Below are 23,102 nucleotides of genomic sequence, written 5' to 3' on the forward strand. Positions count from 1 at the left end.
GCACCGAGTTGATCATAAACCAACAATGTTCCCTTGTCACTAGTCGTGTCCTGGACTGCTTTAGGAGTTTTGCCAGCAGGACAAAGAAGCTGTTCCTTCACCTGGAGCACTGTGTTCAGTTCTGAGCTCCCCAGTAAAAGACAGCCACACATGCTGGACAAAGTCCAGCAAAGGGCCATGAAGATCTTCAGGAATGAAGCATCTCTTTGGAGGATAGGCTGAGTGAGCTGGGACTGCCCAGCCTGGAGAATAGAAGGCTCAGAGAGCATTTGATCAATGTATAAAAAGGCCTGAATCTAAAATGTCTCAAAAAGGATTCTGCAAAGAAGATGGAGCCAGGTTTTTTCCAGCAGTGTCCTGTGACAGGAGAAAGGATACCAAAGAGCTGAGTAAACATCATCCTGGGTAAGTGGCTCTAGCTGTCACTGCTGAACCAGACAACCTTGACAAGATGACAAACAGAGAACCCTTCCAARCTCAATCTTTCTGTGATAATGTGAAAGAACTGATGTAAAGAATCCAGTCTAATAACTTCATTTTGGATACATTAAATAAGAAAGTAAGGAACATAGTTCTACTTTATTTACACTTGTTAGTCATCTGCAGGACACATCCCGGGATGCATGACACAAGTACAGCTTTTGCTACCAGGCAAATTTCTCAAAGTTAGAACTGCTAGGAAAGATTCATAGCCATTATGCTACAGAATAAATATTTTTTTTTCTCTTCTGCTATCTTGTAATTTTTTTTCAGCTGAAACTCTTGTGTCTTCTTGACCTTACTTTGTTCTTCTCAGTGTTGTCCTTGTTTTCAAGGAGAAAAACACCCAACTTTAAAATAATTTATTCACAAGGGAACAAAAACAGTAACAAAACCACATAACACTACTTCTCTTACTAGAAATAAACCAAATCTTCTCTGTACTTGACCCTTCCTCCAAGGCACTTTCTTCATGTTCTTCTTTTCCTCTAACAGATCATGCCTATTTTCAGGCCATCTACTCCCTAGCAATATTCTTCCCTTTACAGCATCTCTAATATTTTCCTCCAGCCWGGATGATAGTCCAATCTTTCCACAAAGTGCAGGGGTACCATAYGACCAGCTCAAAATTATGTCTTCCAAATAGAGCAAACAAAATAAAATGTTTAGTATGTGAATGGAACAAAGTCTATAATTTTAAATAATGCATTCTAATCTAATTAAAGATTAGATTAATCTAAACTAAATCTAATTAAGTCAGCTATTGTGTATTAAAAATAAAATTGTAATGGCCTAGAGATTTGATAATAACTGAACACCATAATTATGCCTCAGAAAACATGCATACATATATAGAAGATATTTCTTATAAAAATAATTTAAAATTACACAAACAGGAATCAATCTGTGTATATTTAACAGCATCTTTAAAAGTTGTTCAGCTTGTACTTTTGAGTTTCAGAAATTAGGAGGTTGGTACACATGGTTTAAACTGTCAGTCAACAGTGTGTATGTGTTTTCAGTAATGTAATTCTGCTACTTCCTCAATCAATCAGGCTGCCAGTGTCACATACTACAATGTCCTTTTTCTGCATTTACATTGTATAACAAAAATGTCCTCTGGCATTTGTATGACTAAACTTACAAAATGTGTTAATCATAAAAGGCTTTTGTTCCTGTTGCAAAGACTACATGACAATGTCAGGTAACTTCTACGGGTATGTTTGCTGTTCTGCATGTACTGTATTTAGAAGCATATAGAAACATCACTAACCTGCTTCTATTACACCAAAACAGTAATTTCAAGATTAGTCCTTTCCCTCAGTACCACTCTGTGTCTTGCTGCCTATCATCCCTTTAAGCATATAAACCAGCAGTGCATAATTGAACTTCTTTATCTTTTAACAATTAACTCTCAATACAGCCAGAAAATACACTTTGTGCCAAAATACAATGTCCGATTCTCCTTCACTCACATGCTTGAAGGTAGCTGCAAAGCAAGGAACTACAGAACTGGAGACCTGTGGCAGCCAGGAGATAGAAAGGAGTCTGAAACTGTGTATCTGGGCACACAGACACCAGTGACATATCACAGGTGTTGAACTTCAAGAGAACATCTGCTTGGACAAAATGAGCATTTTCAGACAACCCATGCAACCTTCCTACGAGTGACGCACAGAGGYAGAAAGGATCTAACTGAATACACAGTTAATACATTAATCAAAATACACAGAAGAAAAAGCTGGTAAGAAAACTGTTTTCGCTTTTCATTCAGTTGCTGGAAAAACCCTGGGTTTAAATTCAGCTGAATAACAATGTTTACCTTTCTTTATAGAAAATTTCTTATTATTTACAGAAACYAGTGTCCACTCTATGCATCAGAAGTCAAATTAGAGATATTCCTTTATTTGCTTGCATTACAGTTTTCTGAAGCTCTGCCTCACTCAGAGAAACATCTCAGTCTATTCCTACTACTTGTATAGCATGGCAAGCTTCAAAACTCAGATTTTGCTCCCTATTGGTTAGATTGATTTTAGGAAAGGTAGCATGTTGTTTTAAAAAAAAAAAAAAAAAAAAAAAAAAAAAAAAAAGCTGATAGATTATTTGGAAAACAGAATTTTTACCTTAATTCTTAATAATTGTTTGGGGTCCCTGTATTTAGAAATCTTCCCTGCTTGCTGTTATTCATGTGGTTGCCAGAAAATGCTGAAAAATAGTTTATTGTGTATTTTCATACCACTGGATGCTTTCTTCTGAGTTTTATGTCAAGTTCAAGTTCTAAATAGATATTTCAGCTGTAGATSCTTAAGAATATCAGTTTTCATTAAAAGGAAATGTTTTCAATCCTTGTGATTGCAGAGAAGCAGCTGAAAAGGAAAAAGAAGGACAAACAAAGCAGAGAGAGTAAGTAAACAAAACCCTATGTTTCCCTGCTTTCTGACTCTAAGGAACAAAAATGCCATGACAAACCAAAACTAGTGAGTTTGATGACCAATTAATTAATTAATTAAATTGCCATTTTGTGCTCCCAAATTTCAAAGCAGAGGTTGTGTGGCAGTTGTGCGAAACACTAAGTCTTTAAAAATACTATTTCCACTTTGAAAAGCTCATATGAGAGAAAGTCTTATAAGCAGTTTCAAGGTCATTTTAACATGGACTGTGATGGCAGTTCCAGAAAGGCTTTTTTTCTCAGTTATTTCAGAGTCATCTCAAACACCTTAGAGAACTAGAACATAAAGTTGACATTGAGGCCAACACTTAGGGCTGTTTACATTCCCCTGGGACTGGAGAACATTTCTGGGTAGCCTTGCTGGCTCTTTAACTAACAGAAAGATTCTTGTGCCATTGCTCTCTCCAGTACTTTCCTTTTCTCCCAGAGTTACTCTGCTTGTACAAGAGAAGCTGAAGACATGTAGTAGCTCTGTGTCTGATGTGGCAGCTCTGTTGTCCTGTTTTCCCTTTTTCTAAGGAAATAGCCCCAAATCAGAGCCTGGAAGTGAAAAAGGAGCTCCAAATGAGAAGAGTCACAGTCAGTTTCCATGAGAGTAATACTTTTTTGAGGGATAATGCTCTCAACAGATAAACAAATTAAGACTAGGGACTGGAAATAACCAGACTGCCCATTAATTAAAATAAGGCATTAATAAAGGAATTATTCAGTTATTTCAAGCTAATTGTCCAAATGCACTTTCCAAGGCTTCAGAGCAAACATACCCAGACTATATAAGCAAATATCCTAGAGAGTCCAAGGCTGGATGGAGCTTTGAGCAACCTGGGAGGACATGAGCCAGTGGGAGATGTCCCTGTTCAAGGCAAGAAGGTTRGAGTTAAGGTCYSTCCCAACACAAACCATTCTATAGTCTATATGGACTTATGGGAGAAAATTTATTTTCTAACCATGCAGAGATAAAAATCTTGGTATACATGAAACAAAATTCCACTTGGTGAAACTTGGTGAAAAGAATGCAAACAAGAGATAACAGTYAGACTTCATACTTTGAAGAGAGCCTCTAAAAAAACCGTCAAAACCCCACAAAATAACCCAACAACCAAACCATGCCAGAACACAACTGTAGCTGATATTGTAAGAAGGGTACAAAGGATTTGCTTCGGCTGCAAATAAAGCATGCATTTGAYACCCCCTTGGGAATAACTGGTCTGCATTTACGGCAAAATCAAGAGCTACTTCCCACAGTGTGTGATTTTTTTTTTTTAAAGTACTTTGGGTTTGTCTTAATTTGAGAAAATATTTCAMAGTTCTCAGTAGCCCCTTCATCTGAAGCATAGATTAAATTCCTGTCCATTTTTCCCATTTTTATGAATGCTTTGGAAAAACCTGATGAGCAATAATCAGAGGCTAGCTAGGTTATATTGCAGCCAAGAGCAAGTATCAGGCTTGTCACTCCAGGCATACAGCAGGGGACAGCAGTACGTTTTCTGCACTGCAGCCACCTGTAGGACTGTAGTCTCTCTCAGAGAGAATGCATACTTTTTCTCAACAGTCACYCTTTCCTAAAATTTCTGAAATCATTCCTCTACACAGCCTACATTTTCACTTTAATTTTCTTTGTTTTCTTCTCCACAAATAGTAATTTGATCAAACAATTCTAAAACAAGGATTAGAGGGCCTTTCCAGTCACATTCAACTGTGAAAGGGGCAAACCAAAACTAATCCTGGAACAGCTCTGAGGACTAAATTATTTTTCCTGTAGCCTGCTTCTTCTTCCCTTTGTTTTATTCTACTTTGAGTTCTCACTTATACACCGTGGCTATTTTTGGCAACAGAAGAAATTTAAGAATGCTAAAAGAATGCAAAGGCTGAGCGTCATCTAGCATAACCAGCCCTTGCATTTATTTTCTCTTAAGATTATGTCTATGTGTTTATTGGTTTAGTTTATAAAGTCTGACAATTTGACTTTGCCCAGAGCTRAATTTACTCTTCGAATTTATAGTGAAGCTTGCATGCTTGCATGTGGCAAAGAAAGCTATGTAAAAGTTTCCAGATCATAGACAAGGGAAGCTTAATAGCCATGACTGTCAGGAGGGCTTCTGTTTGTGCCCTTGGCCATTAAAAAATAACATTCTGAGAAAGGCAGAAAGTCAGTAAGGAAGCCATATGGAGTGGGACACAGGGTCTTTTAATGACACATCTATTGTAAGACTAAACTTGCAGCTACTTTAATTTCTTCTTAACATATAAAAATAAAACAATTGGCTTTTAAGTAACACAATAGAATTAAGAAGAATTGGCAGATTTCAGGGTAACTAAGAATGTCTATAAATTAAAGACTTCAGAAACTGATGGGCTTAAATTTTTTGTTGAGGGCATGAAAATATTTTGCATTACATGCTTTAACTTCATTTGTATGCTTATTTGCAATTGATGCCATGATGATTTCATTTTTATTTGCTCTTTGACTGATTTCATATGCTTTATGGCACAYACGAGATCTTTCTTTCTGCAAGAATTATATAAAATTTTACAAGTATATCCATAGAATATTGCTAAAAATGTAAACAAGATTGAGGAACATACCAAAAATACAGCTTGTCAGTAAGATATTTCTGAGCTACAGAGTGGAGGTAGAAAAGCCTCCCAGACTGCTGAAGTGTTCCTGAATCCTAGATTGTCACATAAGATGTTTCAAGTATTTGTAGTAACCACGGCTGAAACTTTCAAGAGGAAACTGATAAATGCTACATATATTTTAAGTTGTAGGGATCTTGCATGATTTTCACAGGCCCTCCACTATAACCATTTGAAAATAAGACAATTAATTTTTGCCTGAAAKACATTACAGAAATTAATAACTGTTATGCTATAAAGGTTGTTTTCCAAACATCAGATTGTGCTTGTGCGTGATTTTGTTTGAGACTGCAGGATGCTATTGTAAATAATATAAACAATATAAATAATACAAAGTTATTAACCACCATTTATTTCAAATRCCAGAAAATCCTATGGTGAAAACTAGGTTCTTCTGTTTCACAGTATGTTGCCTGAAATTGGTGTATGTTCATYGGACTGCTCAAATCTTTGGTCTCAAATGGTCTCAAAATTTATTGGATCAAATAAAACAACTAAGGGAGCAAAGAACTTTTGGTGCATCATATATAACCTATTTTCATATTATACATATGATAGTATATGTTTGATATGCTTATTTCCATCTTATTTTAGGATTTGCCATGGTAGAGTAAAAAGCTACACATAATTTTGATTACAAGTTAAAAATCCTGAACAATCCATTTTTACTCTTAAATCCTTTTTTCTTTGTTTGTACTCTTATGTGTCTTTTTATTCTAGTAAACACCAATAAGACTTTTTTAACAGTTCTCAAATGAATTGGTAGAATTTGTAGAATTATTAATTTCCAGTCTCTGTCTTAAAACTCAGGATAAATTATTGTAATGTMTGTATGTATTTCATATGTCTAAGATGACTAAAGCTATTATTGCCCCCCTCAAAGCATGCTAAGCACGTGGCTTTCGACAATTGCTGGAGGAATAGTGGTGCTGTGTGTCTCTCTGAAGATATTTCTTCCCTACTTCTGGGAAGATCTGGTCTATTTCTTGAGGCGGAAGAGGTCAAAGGCGACAGTGAAGAAGTGGGTGAGCAGTGGAATTCTCTCCATAATTGACCTTTTCGGTCAGAGAGTGGAAAAAGTTCCCCACAAACCATTCCTCATCTATGAAGGGACGGTGTACACTTATCAGGATGTGGACAGGAGGAGTAACAGGGTAGCACAAGTCTTCCTGCACTAYGGCAATCTGGAAAAAGGTGACACTGTGGCCCTGCTGATGAGTAATGAACCTGAGTTCATCCATGTCTGGTTTGGGCTGGCCAAGCTGGGCTTCATCGTGGCTTTTCTCAACACCAACATCCACTCGAGATCTCTCCTGCACTGCATCAAAACCTGTGCAGCAAAAGCGCTGGTGATAGGAGAAGGTAAGTTCTGTGTTGTGTTTCACTTACTGCTCACTTTCTATTGTTTCCTGCTTTAATCAGAGAAAATCAGAGCCTTTCAAAGCTGCAAATGCTTTATATATATGCACACTTAAAAGAAGGGAAGAAAAGGAGGSGAATAAGCAGGGAAAGAAATAGTGCTGTCTAAAAAGGAGAGAAAAAAAGATGATGTTTAAATTTGAAGGGCATAAACACAAAATAAGACCCATGCAATTAATTAGCAGAATAAAAAGCTTAAATCTGAAACTCTCCAAGGTACCAGCAGCAATAATCATGCATCAGCAAGAAAACAGCCTTGGGAGATACTTCAGCATAATTTCATTTCCATTTCTATTTATTGATTTATGTAACTTACATAAAAATTCACTGACTACAGGAAGAMAAAGATTCTCTTTGTAGTCATGATTTCCTTCAGCTCAAAATTTTTACATAAAAATTTATGTTACTTTAGAACTACTTTAAAGYAGTGATCCCAGTGTAGCATTGCTTGGAGCAAAGTTTACAGCATGACAAGCTGCGATTTTGTCCCCCTTCATGGTATATTATGCAATACTAGGCAATTTATTTAACTTTTTGCTCCTGTTTTCCCATTTTTTGTACAAGTTGGCAATACTACCATAACTCTATATGAACCTGTAAGGGTTTATCATTTGGTATGTGCACCAAGCTTTAAAAGAAATGTTATAACATAACGATTAAATTAAATCCTATGTATTGGTATCACTGACTATGTTCATGGTGTTTTACCAATTATRATTAAAGTCACAAGAAAAATGTAGGAAAATCAAACATTATGATTTTTTTTTCCACTCTCCAGTAGACAGGTTAGCCCTGCAGGTTAGTTGCAGTAGGTTTATACAGTGGAATGAAATATAATTTCAATTATGGTAATCAGGCCTGTAGTTGTATCTATTTTAATAATTAGTATTTTTGTTTGTTTGTTTGTTTGTTGGGGGGGGGTTTGGTATTTTTTTTTTGTTTTTTTTTTACTTGGCAGATTGTTTGGGCTCAATAGAGAAAGAATTTATTTCCCATCTCTTGGAAAATAATGTTGCTGTCTGGCTGATGAGCACCAGTTGTCCTTTCCAGCATGTTCACACTCTACCAGACAAACTACACAAGGTGTCAGATAATCCTGTTCCATCTCATCTTAGAGCTGCCACTGACCCAAGAAACACAGCTCTCTATATCTTCACATCGGGAAGTACAGGTGAGGATAGGTACAACAAAATACATCCTCAACTCTGAAAATTAAGATGGTATAAATTGAGCAACAAAAGACAAAAGGACAGACCTTCTGTAAGTCAATTTCTAATTTTTAAGTCAAGTTAGGGAGGAATTAATTTATTTAGAAGCACACTACATTTTAAACCATTTTTTTTTTTGCCATGGCATAACAAGGATGCAATTCCACTTAGTGAACTTTTACATAGAATCTCTAAGACTTGCTCAGAAAGGAAGAAAAGTAGAACTTCTGCTTTTGATTCTGATAATAGGAATTATTTTTAGAGTGGAAGAAAAGGGAAATCCATTCACGGCCAATCAGTCAATCCAAACAACTTTGTAGAAGTTATTTCTGTTGCAAATAAAAGTTGAGAGTCACAGCGGCTCTTCAGAAGATTCCCCTGTATGCAGAGTTGCTTTGCACACACCTGTGAAAGGTATGAACTTTGTTGCCCAGACAAAACAGACATGGCAGGGGGCTCAGAACTATGGTATCTTTAAGGTCCCTTCCAACCCTAACCTCTATAATTCTATGATTGAATAATTTTACAGGCAAAAGGACTGAAGAAGCTGAGTGGGGAATGAGATATACTCATGGGGTAAAAAGTGAAGGATAGGACAAAGACTCAGAAGAAAAGACARTTCTTCCTGTACATTCCCAGCATAATTCCAGCTACAGCAAAATTATTAATGCATGCTGCATATTTATAGTTATTTGCTCTTTTCCTTTGACAGGTTTCCCAAAAGCTGCTGTTGTCACTCATCTAAGGACTCTGGCTGCCTCCTTAGTGTTTACTCACTGTGGTGCTGTTTCTCAGGATATTATGTATGTCACTCTTCCCTTGTACCACATCAGTGCTTCTCTTCTTGGCATCAGTGGATGCATTCAGTTAGGTAATATTTACCTTCTGGTGAAGTTTCACTAKCTTAGAAGGCTATAACATGTCAGGGTGAATAACTGCTTGGTGACTCAAATATTGTGTTTACCAATAAACTTCTGTAATTTTATTATTTTTATCATCATCTCCCATTTCCAGGCAATATCTAAGGTATATGCACCAACTGTTGCATAATTCCAGCATAAAATGACTTGACGTATGTGCATTGTTGGCACCACTGCACATGTTCCGTAGGTTTAACCTGAGATCATATTTGCATCCTATGCCAAAGGTGTGCAAAGGCATTTGCATAGGCACCTGAGGCTTGAGTTTTAGTGTCAGAAGGTATAAATGCATTGTGGAAGCCTAAGCTAACCTTAAGAACAATATAACAAACTTAATTTGTTATGAGGCWTTCTCAGTGACTTGTTTGAGTAACACCTATAGAATTAAATTCATCATACTAAAGTGAAAAACAAAGGAAGGACAAAATCTCYCCTTCTAAATTTGATAATGGGAGTTATTTATATTGCTAGTAGCTATATGGCTAGCAACCAGATATCTTCCAGGTATGTCTTTCTTTCCTATCCTTAGAGTCTTGCCCAGATGCTGGGTTTTGGCATGGTAAGTATATAACTGAATTGTTTTAAAAGACATTTCAGGCTTTTGTTTATTCAGGAACAACCCAGGCAGGCATGCTGGCTTACAGCAACTGCTGACAAGACTGCTTCTGTCTAACAGAAACACAAAGGGGATGGGAAAATTACTGTATGAAGAGGCTTGAARCTGTGAATTTTCTTTGAACAGAAAATGTAGGGTAATAACCTTCCTACGTGTTCAGATAGAGATTTGGGAGTCTAGGATTTGAATGACAAAGCTTGGAGGAGGGTGAAGCTAAAGAGCTCTGAGAGGCCTCAGGATCAGGGAGGAAAAGACAACCTGGGAACAAGTGGACCAGAAGGGATTCAAAACTTGGAAGGCACTGGGAAATTTCATATAGGACATCAGGACTTGGGCAAAAAGGAATTTTGAAAGGGTAGAAACATGGAAATTCGTGAATTCTTGATTGACAACATTTAGAAAGAAAGGGATGGGGTAGCAGACATGAGAGGTGTAGAATGAGGTGACTTTTGGAATGGAAAGTTCTGAAGGAGCATCAAGGACACAGAAACAAAAAAAAAAGGTGTTGATTCTCAGCTGTCAAGGAACAGAAAAAGGGGAGTGAGACAGAAACAACAAAGACTGAGCCCATTTCCTTTSCACCATTTCTCACCCAAACAGAGATGCTGTGAGCTACTTCCCCCATTCCAAGCTCTTCTTTTTTTTCAGAGCTACACCAGTTCATGATCTTGACAGAAACAAAACATTTAGGCTGTAACCTATTCCTAACAACTGRAGATGATAAAATGCTTCTATTGCTTCTGCTACTGTAAGTTTTTAGTTACTACTCAGAAAAAAGAAGCATGTCACATTTATTAGAAAGATCTTGCTGGAAATAGCTTCCAATTTATTTAAATAGCTGAATTTATCATTAATTGAACTAAGAGAATKACTTTTTTTTTGTTACAATAGTGGTAGAAGACGAGGGGTTTATTTTAAAGATTATTTTGAATTTTCTTATCTGTTTTYATCACGTAGGAGCAACCTGTGTTTTGAAGAAGAAATTTTCTGCAAGACAGTTTTGGAACGACTGTAGGAAATACAATGTTACCATGATTTTGTATATAGGAGAACTCTGCCGCTACCTCTGCAATCAGCCCTGTGTAAGTTCTGTTTGCAAATGCAGCTTTGAGACATAGCAAATCTGAAAATCATATAGATCATCCATTTCTGAATAGTATAGTATTTTCAATGTTTGATCATTTTTCCCGTGTAGGTCTGGTGTTCCTTGCTGTTATCAATACAAATCAAGTTTATATCAGCAAATGTAGAGCTGACAGAAAAACAAGTCTGGCAGGACAGAACATTTATATCCCAACACTAACAGAAGCGCCTCTGCAAAGCCAAACTTTTTAGCTTTTCATCTGAGTGACCAGCAAGTCACAGGTCAGTCAGGAAAAGGTATAAACAGTAAAATCTTAATCATACTCCATGACCAAACAAGAGTCTGAACCAGATTAAATGATTAAACTATTTCAGTGCTCTGTTCCAAAGCAGTTATTTATCAAGAGACCATTTAAAGGATGTTCAGCATTTAATGGATGATAATTAATATTTTACTTTGAAACTGGTGAATTAGGTTTTTTTTTAGTTTAAATCTTTTTCTTAAACATCTTCCAAAGGCTCATTCTGTTCCATGCCTTTATATATGATGATGAATATATCTATACAAAGCCAAAGTACTAACAGTGTAGTGCAAAATCTTGGTCCCTCCTGGGATAACAGTCCTAAAGATCATGAGAGCTAAACTGTGATCAGGTTTAGGACAAAAGGAGAACGTCACCAAACAGAGAAGCAGTAGAAAATAAAGTCTGAAAATACTTATTAAATTGCAACTCTGATTTCTCAATGACAGTGGAAAAGCTTGGTTAATTTTTTTAATTTTATACTTGGGAGTTAGGATGTTAGTGAAGGGAAGTGACAACAAGTATTTCTACCGACCTCAGAAAACATCTTGTTCCAAGCACAAAGTTCAAATGATCTCCAACTCCATTGGTCAGAGATTGATGCAAGGACTATCAACAAGAAAAAGAATTCTCCAGCTGGTTTGAACAGAATGTTATTATTGGGTGGTGTGGATATAGGACAGGGATCAAAACCAAAAAATTATTAAAGGGCACAGGACGGGATAGTTGTTGGCCAGAACTCAAGCCTGTAAAAACATTTTAACAGTAGCCCATTGAACAAAAAAACATAAAGGAATAGTTAATTATGCCAAACTAGTTGTGTAGATGTTTCTCCTGGAGGGAAAAGGAGCAAGATCTTTCTTTACTTGAGTCAACGAGGAGAATTTAACAGAGAATAAATTGATATTTAACTGGCAACTGGTAGAGATATAACCAATACAGAAATATAACTGGACTGCATATAACATATACCCATATGTTATGCACATATATAACATATGTCCTCTACATACAACCTCCACTGTGTCACMCATGTTCTTCTACAGTAAAAGAAACCCGTGCAGGCTTCCAGGCCTGGTGTGGATGAGGGCTGAAATGAGAGACTTCTTGGAGTATTCTCTACATCATATATAGGCTGTCTGTCCTTCTCTCCTTTCACTGAGGATGCCAAGGCCTCACAAATTAAGAAAAAAACATGTATTTGGAAACTAGGAGGCAGTCAGGGATTTCTTGATGTGGACAGACACTCTGACAAATTATGCCGACTGCAAGCTAACCAGCTTCCATGTACGTATCAGAACTAAATTTAAAGCACAGTACTCCGTAGAAGGTACCACAAAAAAAGAGAATGTACGTAAAAGAATATTTTTAAAGAGAACCATTTGACTTTTAAAAAAAGATATTTAAAATTCAAGGTAATTCAGGGAAATGCTGCAGATTGTGGTACCAGGCATGAACCAAGGGAAAGGTAACAGTTTCCCCTATTCCTTGTGATATCTCAAGCTCTAGAGTTTTACTTCATGTCTTACAGTATCATGAGCTATATTGGGAAAAACCCCAAAATTCTTCATTTCACCTTGAAGACCAGGTGCTGAAGAAGGGACAATATTAGGCATAAAGGAAATCTCCCAGTCCGCCTGCCAACTGGTTTACAATTGGGTTGGATTACACACATGTGATCAAAACATTTATGCCTTCAGATTTACCATTAAAACAGTGAAAGAGAGCACATCTCATTAGGCAGAAGCAGGAAATATCAAACTCCTGCTTGGCTCCTGTGTGTAACAAGTGGACTTTAGTCTGCATTACGCTTGATCCTATTGTGGCAAATAATTAATCTGGCATAAAATGCAGTTCTGGATAAAATGAAATTGTCTGTTAATACAGAATTCACAAAACAATTTTAAGTGAGCATTTTTGAAAGTCAAAAATTTGAAATACTGACTCTGCTAAAACATTTAATTTATGCAAATAAACATTTGAGTAGTTCACTACAATAATTCCATAACTGACATGTAATGACACATTAACCTCTACATTTTGACTGCAGATTTTATTGTCATTTTTTCTGAAACTGGATTTAAGATTAAAATTGCACCTAATCATGTAAGCAGCTTCAAGTTACTCGCCTGCTTCTTGAGGCTCCCTGAGGAACATGGCAGATGTGCAAAATTTGCTACCAAGTAACATTATATACAGAACAGACCACAGAGTATCACAAGTGTTTTCTAAGACATGACTTTGTTGATACAGAAAGATTTCTTTCTTTGGTGAGCAAGGGAGTTCCATTCTATGGAATATAATGCTTATTTAAAATCTATTTATTTGCAGCTAAAATCTTTTAAACTTTGCCATAGACATCTTAGTTATAGCATTCATAATTGAAAATTCAAGGAACTACAGAAATAAAGTTTTCATCCGACAAAAACGTCTCAACCTCAGATCAAGACTTCTTACGCTTTTCTTTTTGATTTTTACAAAAAAAAAAATCTGTGAAGTATTTTAGTTAAGGTGGCATTCATAAAGGAAAATTGTTCTATTAGAAAGTATTAATTAATTCTAGGTGTTTAGCCCTGCATTTGTCAGCTACAGAATGTTTCTTTTGCTCACAGAAAGAAGAGGACAGAGTTCACCAAGTACGCATTGCTCTAGGAAATGGAATCAGACCTTCTGTATGGAAAGAATTTCTGATGAGATTTGGCCCAATTAAAATATTTGAATTCTATGGGTCCACAGAAGGAAGTCTTAGTTTCCTGAACTATACTAATCAAATCGGAGCTGTGGGCCGTGCTGGCATTTTCTCAAAGGTAAGCATTATCAAATCCACCAAATAATCAGCCAATTAACCATCCAATATTTTTTAAAAAAATTAAAAGKCAGGTGAAAGGCAGAAATTAAAAAGAGCAGGAAAGTGTACAAGGAAGAAATTGCTTCCTTCTGTCCAGATATAGAAAATCWGGTTCATGAAAATAGAAACCTTATTCTTAACCCCTTCCTTGGTTCTATTTTCTGTACATATRTTTTGAAGCCGCACCAAATATACACAACAAATACACAGAAGATTGTATCCAAATTTTTCCCCAGAATATATCAAAAGAACCCCAAACTGACTGTGTAGAAGTGCCTAGGCACAGAACTGATTAATGATGCTTTTTAGAAAAGTTTATTTATCATCCTGAAAACCCATATATATTAAAAGATGAGGCCAAAAACTAGTTTTGACTTGACTTTTAGTATGATTCAGGAGATGGATATTCCCGAGCARACTTTGACCAAAATTTGCTTTTTGTCTGCATCCCCACTCATTAAAACTTGTACCACATTTACTTTGAAATAAGATTAGCAAAACAAAAAAAAAAAAAAATCAAAATTCTCAGCAAATAAGGGAGAAAAATATTAATCTCAAAATATCTGAGCTTTATGCATACAACTACTGCTGAGCTCACACTACTTCAGGTATAAAAATGCCCTGGCAGTCTCAAAGGTTTTCCCAATTTGTACAGTTTCTGTGAATCATGAACATTATACTACAATAAAATGGTGTTTAAACAATACAAAATATTCAGATCAGTWAAGATCAAGTCCAGATTAAAGACTTCCAAATGATTTCTGCTTTTCAGATGAGATGCCAAAAATGCCTTGGCATGACCATAATACTAGCAACTCTGTAAGGCTTTCAATCTTCTAACAATCTTAACTGTGGATGGAAGATTGAGGCAGGAAAGACTAAAATGAATCATTAATTTGTAAGTTTGCACTTAGATCTGTCTGGAATAATTTTTGAGATGTCTGTAAATTTAGTTTGGATTTTTTTTTTGTCAAAGAATCATCTGGATTTGCATTCCAGTGATATTAAGCCTCTACTTAGGAATGGATGGTAGTTTTAAAGCAAAACTGATGATTTGATCAAATGCACTGTTTCACTATTCTTCATGTAAATGATTTAAATCTGACCCTACTCTAAGATAATGGACTTCTTTTTATCGATAAAGGAGATGAACACTTAACTGTTTATGTATCTTCAATGTTGCTTATCAGGATATTAACACTTTCTGACACTTTCAGAATACTGTCAGTATATTTCAGATTGTTTCAAATCTTCAAAATTCAATAGGGACTATTCATTAATTCAAAATTCAATAGGGACTATTCATTAATTCAAAAGTCAATAGGGACTATTCATTAATTCAAAGCTATTTTTACCACAGCTAGAAAGTAAGACAGTGATGTTTTAAAGTTTGCATATGTGGGGTTTTTTTCAGTTTCTGCTTTCTTTTGAGTTGTTGGAATATGATGTCTGGAAACAAGAACTTATAAAAGATGAAAATGGAAGGTGTAAGAAAGCACCCAGAGGTAAAGTAAAATATTAATTATCTATTAACTAATAGATACCTCAATTTAGATGATGATATTTCTGTGGGCAACATATTTCTGATATACACCTAGAACCTGAAAATTACACTGGAAAAACAGTTGCAAACAGGGATCTTTTGCTAACATATGCAATAATATATCCAAATATTTATAATGCAACCAAAACTCAAAAAATTCCAATACTAGAAGAACATTAGTGATAYTCTGGGCCCATAATATTTGTATCTTCACCTGACAAAAACTTGTTCCTATTCCTGGAAAAAGGATACAGTAATTCCTACAGATGTCGTGCTCTAGATCTGTTGTGTTCTGAGAACAGATGTATAAAGATGTTGTCTAAGCTACAAATCTTAAATTCTGAGGAAGAATAGCACAATTTCAAAACATGGATCATATTTTTATATTTAGAGACAAAACCAGATTTGTCTATTTARTATCCAGAGCTGCACAGACTTTCTGAACTCCTGCTTAAAATGGAATACTCCACCTCAAAGATCTGAAGCTCCCAGATTGAAAGTAAGATTGCCTCCTAGCCAAGAATATCTTCAAGCAAAATCCTGAAAACGGAACATTTTTTCTTCCACAAAAGACAGCACTGGATTTTTGAAGCCATGTTATATACCCATATGCTTCTGTACATGTGCTTGAATCCATGCGTGTCAAAATTAGCCATTCTGGGGAAAAGGTCTTTGACATCACTAGCTTTAGTATGTAGTTTTAATTATCACTGAGATTAAATTTGTGAAGGTAAATGAGAGGCTTGTACATATAACCTAAATTAGAGTCGGTCATGATAATGTCAGATCTCAATGCCACACAGTAGTACTGATCATCAAATCAGTAATTTTTATTGCTTATCTTTGATAATATAGTATTACATAACAACATGTAGTATGATGTGATGTGATATATAATATGATATAATATTACATGATGTATGATATGATATGATATGATATGATATGATATGATATGATATGATATGATATCATATCATATCATATCATATCATATCATATCATATCATATCATATCATATCATATATTCTGGTAGTAGTACTGGAAACTAACGTACTACTCTTCTATTACTTCTGATAATAAATGATTTGCTGATACTATCCAAATAAAGAAAAATATTATTTTCCTTGAAAAGGTCTTGCTTTCTCACTACTGTTTTATTAGAAACTGGACAAAAAATACTGGTTTCTCAGTGAAATCGATAAAATTCCCAGTTTCATGATACAATTAGAAAAAGTTTGCCAGTTGTTAACATATTTTTTAAGATAACTCTGAAGCTGTCACTTGATGCTATGTGAAMCAGTAATGACAGTAAATTTACAAACTGGATGAGAGAATCATCCTGTAAACCTGACTTGGAGTTAAGGCAACTCCTTTTTAAAATTCAACATTTCTGTTTGGCTGTTCTTTTGTTATAAATCATRCATTGTATTTGTAGCAATGCCAGCTACTCTTCTAGAAGGTAGTAGGTCCTTTCATTCTATTTTCCACATTGAGTGTTCAAAACAATGAGGAGRATTTCCTGTTAAATATAGAAATACAGCTACAAAGAAAATTATTTGATTGAAAATATCTCCTTACATCTGCTGAAGGAATAAAATAAAACCCTTTTGAAGACAGAAYTTATCTTTCAACCTCAGGAACACACTGAGAAAAAAAGCCAGTACTTATCACAGATATAGAATAATAAAAATTAATATTTAAAGGGTATTCTGAATCAATTCCAGTGAAGCCAATGGAAGTTTTAAATAGGACTTAGGMAGTCAACAAGAAGGAGTGATGCTCAGTAGGAATATGCTTCAACAGGTAAATGTCACCAGGATAAGTGGTGTACAATATGCTCCAAAAATCCCTTCCCTGTGGTCCAGGTTTTTGGAAGAGAAGGAAGCAAAATCATGTTCCCTTTTCCACTCACCTATTTCTTCTTTTTAGAGAATAGATAAGGAAATGCAACAGCAAGATAAATGAACAGATGTGGCTTTCATAAAGCCACAATCCTTTTATAAAGGATTTTTAATATGATAATTTACACTCCATAACTCTCTCTATTTCTGTTTTTTTTGCATCCCCTTTTCATGTCCTGCAGGTAAACCTGGTCTTCTAGTTGTTCAAATTACTGAGGATGCCCCATTTTCTGGATATGTTGGAAATAAAGAGGCCTCAGAGAAGAAACTCCTGTGTAATGCGCTTGTGGAAGGAGATGTGTATCTTGACACAGGAGACCTCCTAACGATGGATGAGGATGGGTTCCTCTACTTCACTGACCGGGTGGGAGACACTTTCAGGTACAGCACAGAGTATAAGATTAAATAGAGGCAGCTTGGAAGAAATCACACATACACAGGGCTGGATGACACAGGYCAGACTCGAACCTGAGGAATGTCAATTTTGTTTAAACAAAACCACTAAGGATCAGAATCAAGTCCACCAAAGTTCACACCGTAGAATTTTTCAAATTTGGCACTTCTGATATTGCAGGGGTCTCAAATGAGATGGCAAAAGACCAGAAAAGGATTTGTCTATCTTCATTCTTCAACATGTCAGTCCATATTAGAAGCAGTCCTCCATCATGTATATAATAAAAATGTGTCAGTTAACATCTATATTAATACAAGAAATACATCCAACAGGTGGAAAGGAGAAAATGTTGCCACTTCAGAAGTTGCAGAGATCATTGGTATGATGGATTTTGTTCAAGAAGTTAATGTTTATGGTGTAAGCATAAAAGGTAAGACATTCCCTATACTCAGAGAATATCAAATGAAAATAGGAATTTCCCATTGTAACTTCTCTGCTCTTGCAAATGAATGCACAAATACATGCAAGGATATAAGTGGTTTCAGCTTGGCAACTCAGGCTTTTCTACAGTGTTTTGAAATTTCAGTTTTGGTAATATGCTGTATTTCATAAAGATGGTAAGCTGAAATTTTGTAATGAATGGAAGAAACATTGGGATTAAAAATTGTGAGAAACACAAAGTCAGGAACTACACAAGACTTCTCTTAGGCTACAAGCATTSATCTGAAAAATGGTAAAACAGAGTATATTAAAAGATGACATCTRAAACCATTATCTTATAAGTGCCATCCAAGAATATATACATTTTTCCATAACTGGAATGTTCTCAAATATATGTGATGCTCCATAAAAATATACAATACCTTGCTGTAACGCTGTAGGCAACTCAATTAAAAGATCAGGTAGAAAATATCAGAAGATGCRTCCACTGAAGGAACAGACTGAGGAAAACRATTTTTTTGTGTGGCTGAGTCCCTRTTCATTGTTTCCTTTGAAGGCAAATGAAGGGCAAATAAAGTCTAGAATTAAAAGAAACTAGTCATCTGAAGAAGAAGCTGTAAAGGGACAGGAAACATGATGGGTTCAAAGAAAGAGGATATATAAAAATAAAATTGAAAGTCCATCATCTGAATGGTTGATCAGCAGGTGGCAGTAAAAYGTCACCTTTTAGAGATGACATCCTCGACTCCATGCAAATAAAGTTGTAGTCTAATGTTCAAAGCATCTCTCAGTATCATCTGCAGTTGGAGCTGATGGGACCTCCTCAAAAGGATTATTGCTACATCAAGCAGTAAACAGAACATTAAAAAAAGCCTCAAGAGCTTAAGAATCACATCCATTTTTGGTTATAGTGTCAATAAAATCTAGATAGCATAGTCTTTCATATTTCTGGATTGACTTGAGTCTCAAATATCACTCAAACACACTTTACAGGATATCACCAATTCAGCAGCTGCAGATTCACTTTTAGGAAAAGGAATACCTTTTTTTTTTTTTCTTTTTTTTTTTTCTTTTTTTTTTTTTTTTTTTTTTTTTTTTTTTTTTTTTTTTTCCTGTGCCTTTAGGCACACCTCAAGGCTGCTCTTTCTGAACAGATTTAACTGTGGCAGCTGATTTCTTCCAACTTAGATATTCTTTCCACTTAGAGTTTTCATATGTATTCCAACAAAGACAATGCAGGAACTATGTCTGTAACATATTTTTGAAAAGGGCTTTGTTTCTGTTTGGATGTCAAACATAATCTGATGTCTGTAATCAACTAGGCATCACTTAACATCTTTATCACAAATTTGTCCATGAAACAGAGTGCGAAGGATTCAGCACCACTGATACAGTGCACAATAGACCCTTGATTTTATACAGAAGAATTACAGTCTCATTCATGTCTATGTCCATCTATTGCATTAGCCTTTGTGTGAATGATTTAAGGCTTTTTTTTTTTTTTTTTTTTTTTAATTAAGTCCCTGTAATTTAATTAGGTTACTATGTTACCATTGGTCAGGTAGGAATAAAACCTAGTAGGCAGTTTCCAGCTATAGAGAATTCCTAATAAAAAGTAAGTTTTTAAGTCTTTCAATATCATCTATTGTAATTAAAATACCATGTACCTCATGAATAAAATATCATCTACTTTACACTCAGTAATGTCAAAGCAGACAGGACAGTTTTTTCATATCAATTTTCAATACCTATTTATTTGCTCTGATTAATACTAAGTCCCCYCAAACATCATAAAGCATTCAAATACATTCTTACTTCTTCTTATACTATTTTTCAACTTTTTTTAGATTATGAAGGAAGAACAGGGATGGCAGCTRTTGTGCTTAGACCTCACTACACCTTTAATGGAGAGAAGCTTTATAAGCACATTGTGGACTTCCTTCCAAGTTAYGCCCAACCACGTTTTGTGAGAATCATGGTAAGAAAATCAGCTGTCTCCTACTTGCATTTACCTTCTGTCTGACTTGAAAATTGGTCTCTCCAATCATGTAATGCAGAATACATTTTACAAAGTTTCAATAATTGAAAACAAAAGCTAGCCTAAATTACTAGTCCTATTATTATGTTTATGTTTAAAAAATACRTGATGTATTAAACTTCAATTTTTCTTTAATGATCCATTCATACCAAAGAATCCCAGAAGTGACTAATAACTTGGCAGGTAGATTTTGCTTCAAAGTTCTTMATCTTTAACTAGTATTTTCTTCTAGCAAATGGAAGACTAAGCAAATATGTAGTGTCTTCTTACAAAAGGGTGGCATTATCCAYTTCAAGCCTTTTCCTGATGTGGTTGATCTTGGAGGGATTATTATTCACTGGTACTAAGAAGGGACCAAAGGAAAAACTAGATATTTGCAATAGATGGTAAGATTAATATTTTATAGAAAAGATTTCCTAACATGAGAATTAAAATGCATACACATTTCAAAGGATAAAAGCAGAAYGAAGATACAATTCTTTTTTAACATACACTTTAAAAGTGCAGGGATTACACACCTCTTGTGAACTCCCTGTGGGATGATCTGCAACAGAGCAGGAAAGGGCTCCACATTACATCTTCTGAAAGTTTGTAGCTCACCCGTTTGTAGCTAACAGATTTTCTGCTGTTAAGGCATGCTGAGAGGTATTTGGCAGTTTCGCCTCTCCTTAAATATCAACAAATGGCCTGAAAAGCACAATTTTGGCTGTGAAAATGATGGGAATTTAACAGATTGCATGAGACTGGAGAGGAGGAGGAGAAAAAAGATTTATGCATTTAGMTTGAAGTCCAATTTTTAAAAGTTCTACAGAGCAAGAAAACCTTTTTTTTCAATAATAGATTATTATACTATTATAAGTAAATGTACCTTCAAATGCAGTAAGCATAGGTTATACTATCTATAGTGCCTCAAGTCAGGAATGGCCTCCTCTAGGAAAAGCTTTTGAAACAGATCTGCCTTTACAGTTCCACTAGAGGGAGAAAATCTGTATGGAGTTCTAGGGTTTATATATGTGGAACTGGTTAAACCTGTTTGCATTTATGTGCTCTCTGACTAAAGCTTTTTTTTGGTAGTTGAAGAGGAGCCAAAGTAAGAAAAGTTAGCAGTACTAATTAATATTTAAACATGTACAAATTTTTATTAAAGAAAATAAATTTTATTTTAAAGAAATCAAAATGAGGAAAAAATGCTACTTTATGAAATATTTTAAGGGAATATAACTCACAATTTTTTGTTTGGAGGAAAATTAATTCCCTTCTCTCCACCCTGAGAAAGAGCTCACAACAAATATATTAAATCCTCATGCAAAATTAAAAACAAAATCAGCTTTGAAAATTTTTCAGCAGTCCATATGTATTTTTTTCCTAATAAGACATACAATTATGGTTGACTGTTTTTGTGAAAATTGGACAGACTGAGAGCTGTTCTGACTTGGCTCTAAAACAATAGCAGCGGCCCTGGGACAAGGAGACAAAGAACCAGGAAACTCAACACGGCGGCTCTGTTATCTTTTCCACCTCACTTTTTCCAATTTACTTTCAATAAGAAATAAGAAGTCATTTCTTTCAGCATGGGAACTAAAAGAAAAAGTTCACTACATTGAAAACACYATATAAGTAATTACGATACTTGAGAAGAGTTTAAACTTTTCATTTAAACTACATTTGAAAAGAGATCAATTTATATATACCATTTCTGCTCTTATACACCAACTATTGTGTGTAGAACAACTTGCTCATGAATTGGCATTTGCTATACAGCAACTGCTTATACTGGYAAATAAGACAAGAAGGTATTTAACAATTTTGTGTTTAATATTTTAAGTTGAGCAGTAGGAAATCAGAGGAGAGCCAGTAGCACAAAAACAGTCAGTTCTGTGCAGAGCTCCACCATACTCTACTGTTTTTGTGTTGAGCTGCCCTGATGAAAGTTAAAAGAATATGCATATATTGAAACAAAAACTTGCGATATTGTGTGCATATATTGAAACAAAAACTTGCGATATTGTGTGCATATATTGAAACAAAAACTTGCGATATTGATAATAGGCAATGAATAAGAAATAAAATATTCATTTAGATTTAGATTTCATTGCACTTGTGAATCAGATAATATAGTTTAATTGAATAAATTTCCATAGTAAAATTTTATGATCTGTCTTTTTCATTAAGCACACCATATTTTCACAGTATAGGCTAAAATGGAATATTGTATTTTACCTGAATTATTTCTTTTTTAGGATGTTATGCAAATTACCTCGACTTTCAAGCATCAGAAAATGCATCTGGCGAATGAAGGATTTAATCCAGAAATTATTTCTGAACCTCTGTATTTCATGCATGAGCCTGCACATTCCTACATTCCTTTGACAACAGAGATATACCAGAAGGTGGTTTCYGGTGAAATACGTTTATAAAGCATACAAACAAAATTGCTCTATAGTACAGAAAGTTTCAGAAATACTCCTGCAACTATTTCAACAAGACTCACTATGCACTTCGTGTTCTATAAATACAAGATATTAAAATTAATCTTATTATGATAAAACCTGTCTCTTACTAGGACAGCCACAATAGTGGTGTGCATTGTGTAATCTGCACTGCATCTGGTCATATTACTTCTCCACACATGGGCTCACACATGCAAATTTTTATTTTACATTTCTTGCTGATTCAAATTATTTTTGTCTAAGTCTCCATTATCTTAACTTCGCTGAATATTTTACACATTTAGATTATGATTCTGACTCAGCATTTAAAATGTATAAAGGAATAGATAAATAATGTCCTAGGTATTAATAAAATGAGCCCTCAGAAAC

The 23,102-nt window shown here is 35.1% G+C and overlaps 1 protein-coding gene across 1 annotated transcript; it reads left to right on the top strand.

The window, feature by feature from the left end:
- The first annotated feature begins 6,450 nt into the window (after nucleotides 1–6,450).
- LOC130573233 (long-chain fatty acid transport protein 6-like) lies at nucleotides 6,451–22,700 on the top strand. Its single transcript, XM_057365533.1, has 10 exons — nucleotides 6,451–6,928; nucleotides 7,944–8,156; nucleotides 8,906–9,064; nucleotides 10,687–10,811; nucleotides 13,727–13,921; nucleotides 15,377–15,467; nucleotides 17,593–17,791; nucleotides 18,137–18,234; nucleotides 20,093–20,223; nucleotides 22,524–22,700. The coding sequence occupies exons 1-10, from the start codon at nucleotides 6,451–6,453 to the stop codon at nucleotides 22,698–22,700; spliced, it is 1,866 nt and encodes a 621-aa protein (XP_057221516.1).
- The last annotated feature ends 402 nt before the right edge of the window (nucleotides 22,701–23,102 follow it).

The sequence above is a fragment of the Malurus melanocephalus genome, unplaced genomic scaffold, assembly GCF_030028575.1.
Source record: "Malurus melanocephalus ecotype Western Australia unplaced genomic scaffold, MMel_1.1 scaffold_54, whole genome shotgun sequence".
NCBI classification, from domain to species: Eukaryota; Metazoa; Chordata; class Aves; order Passeriformes; family Maluridae; genus Malurus; species Malurus melanocephalus.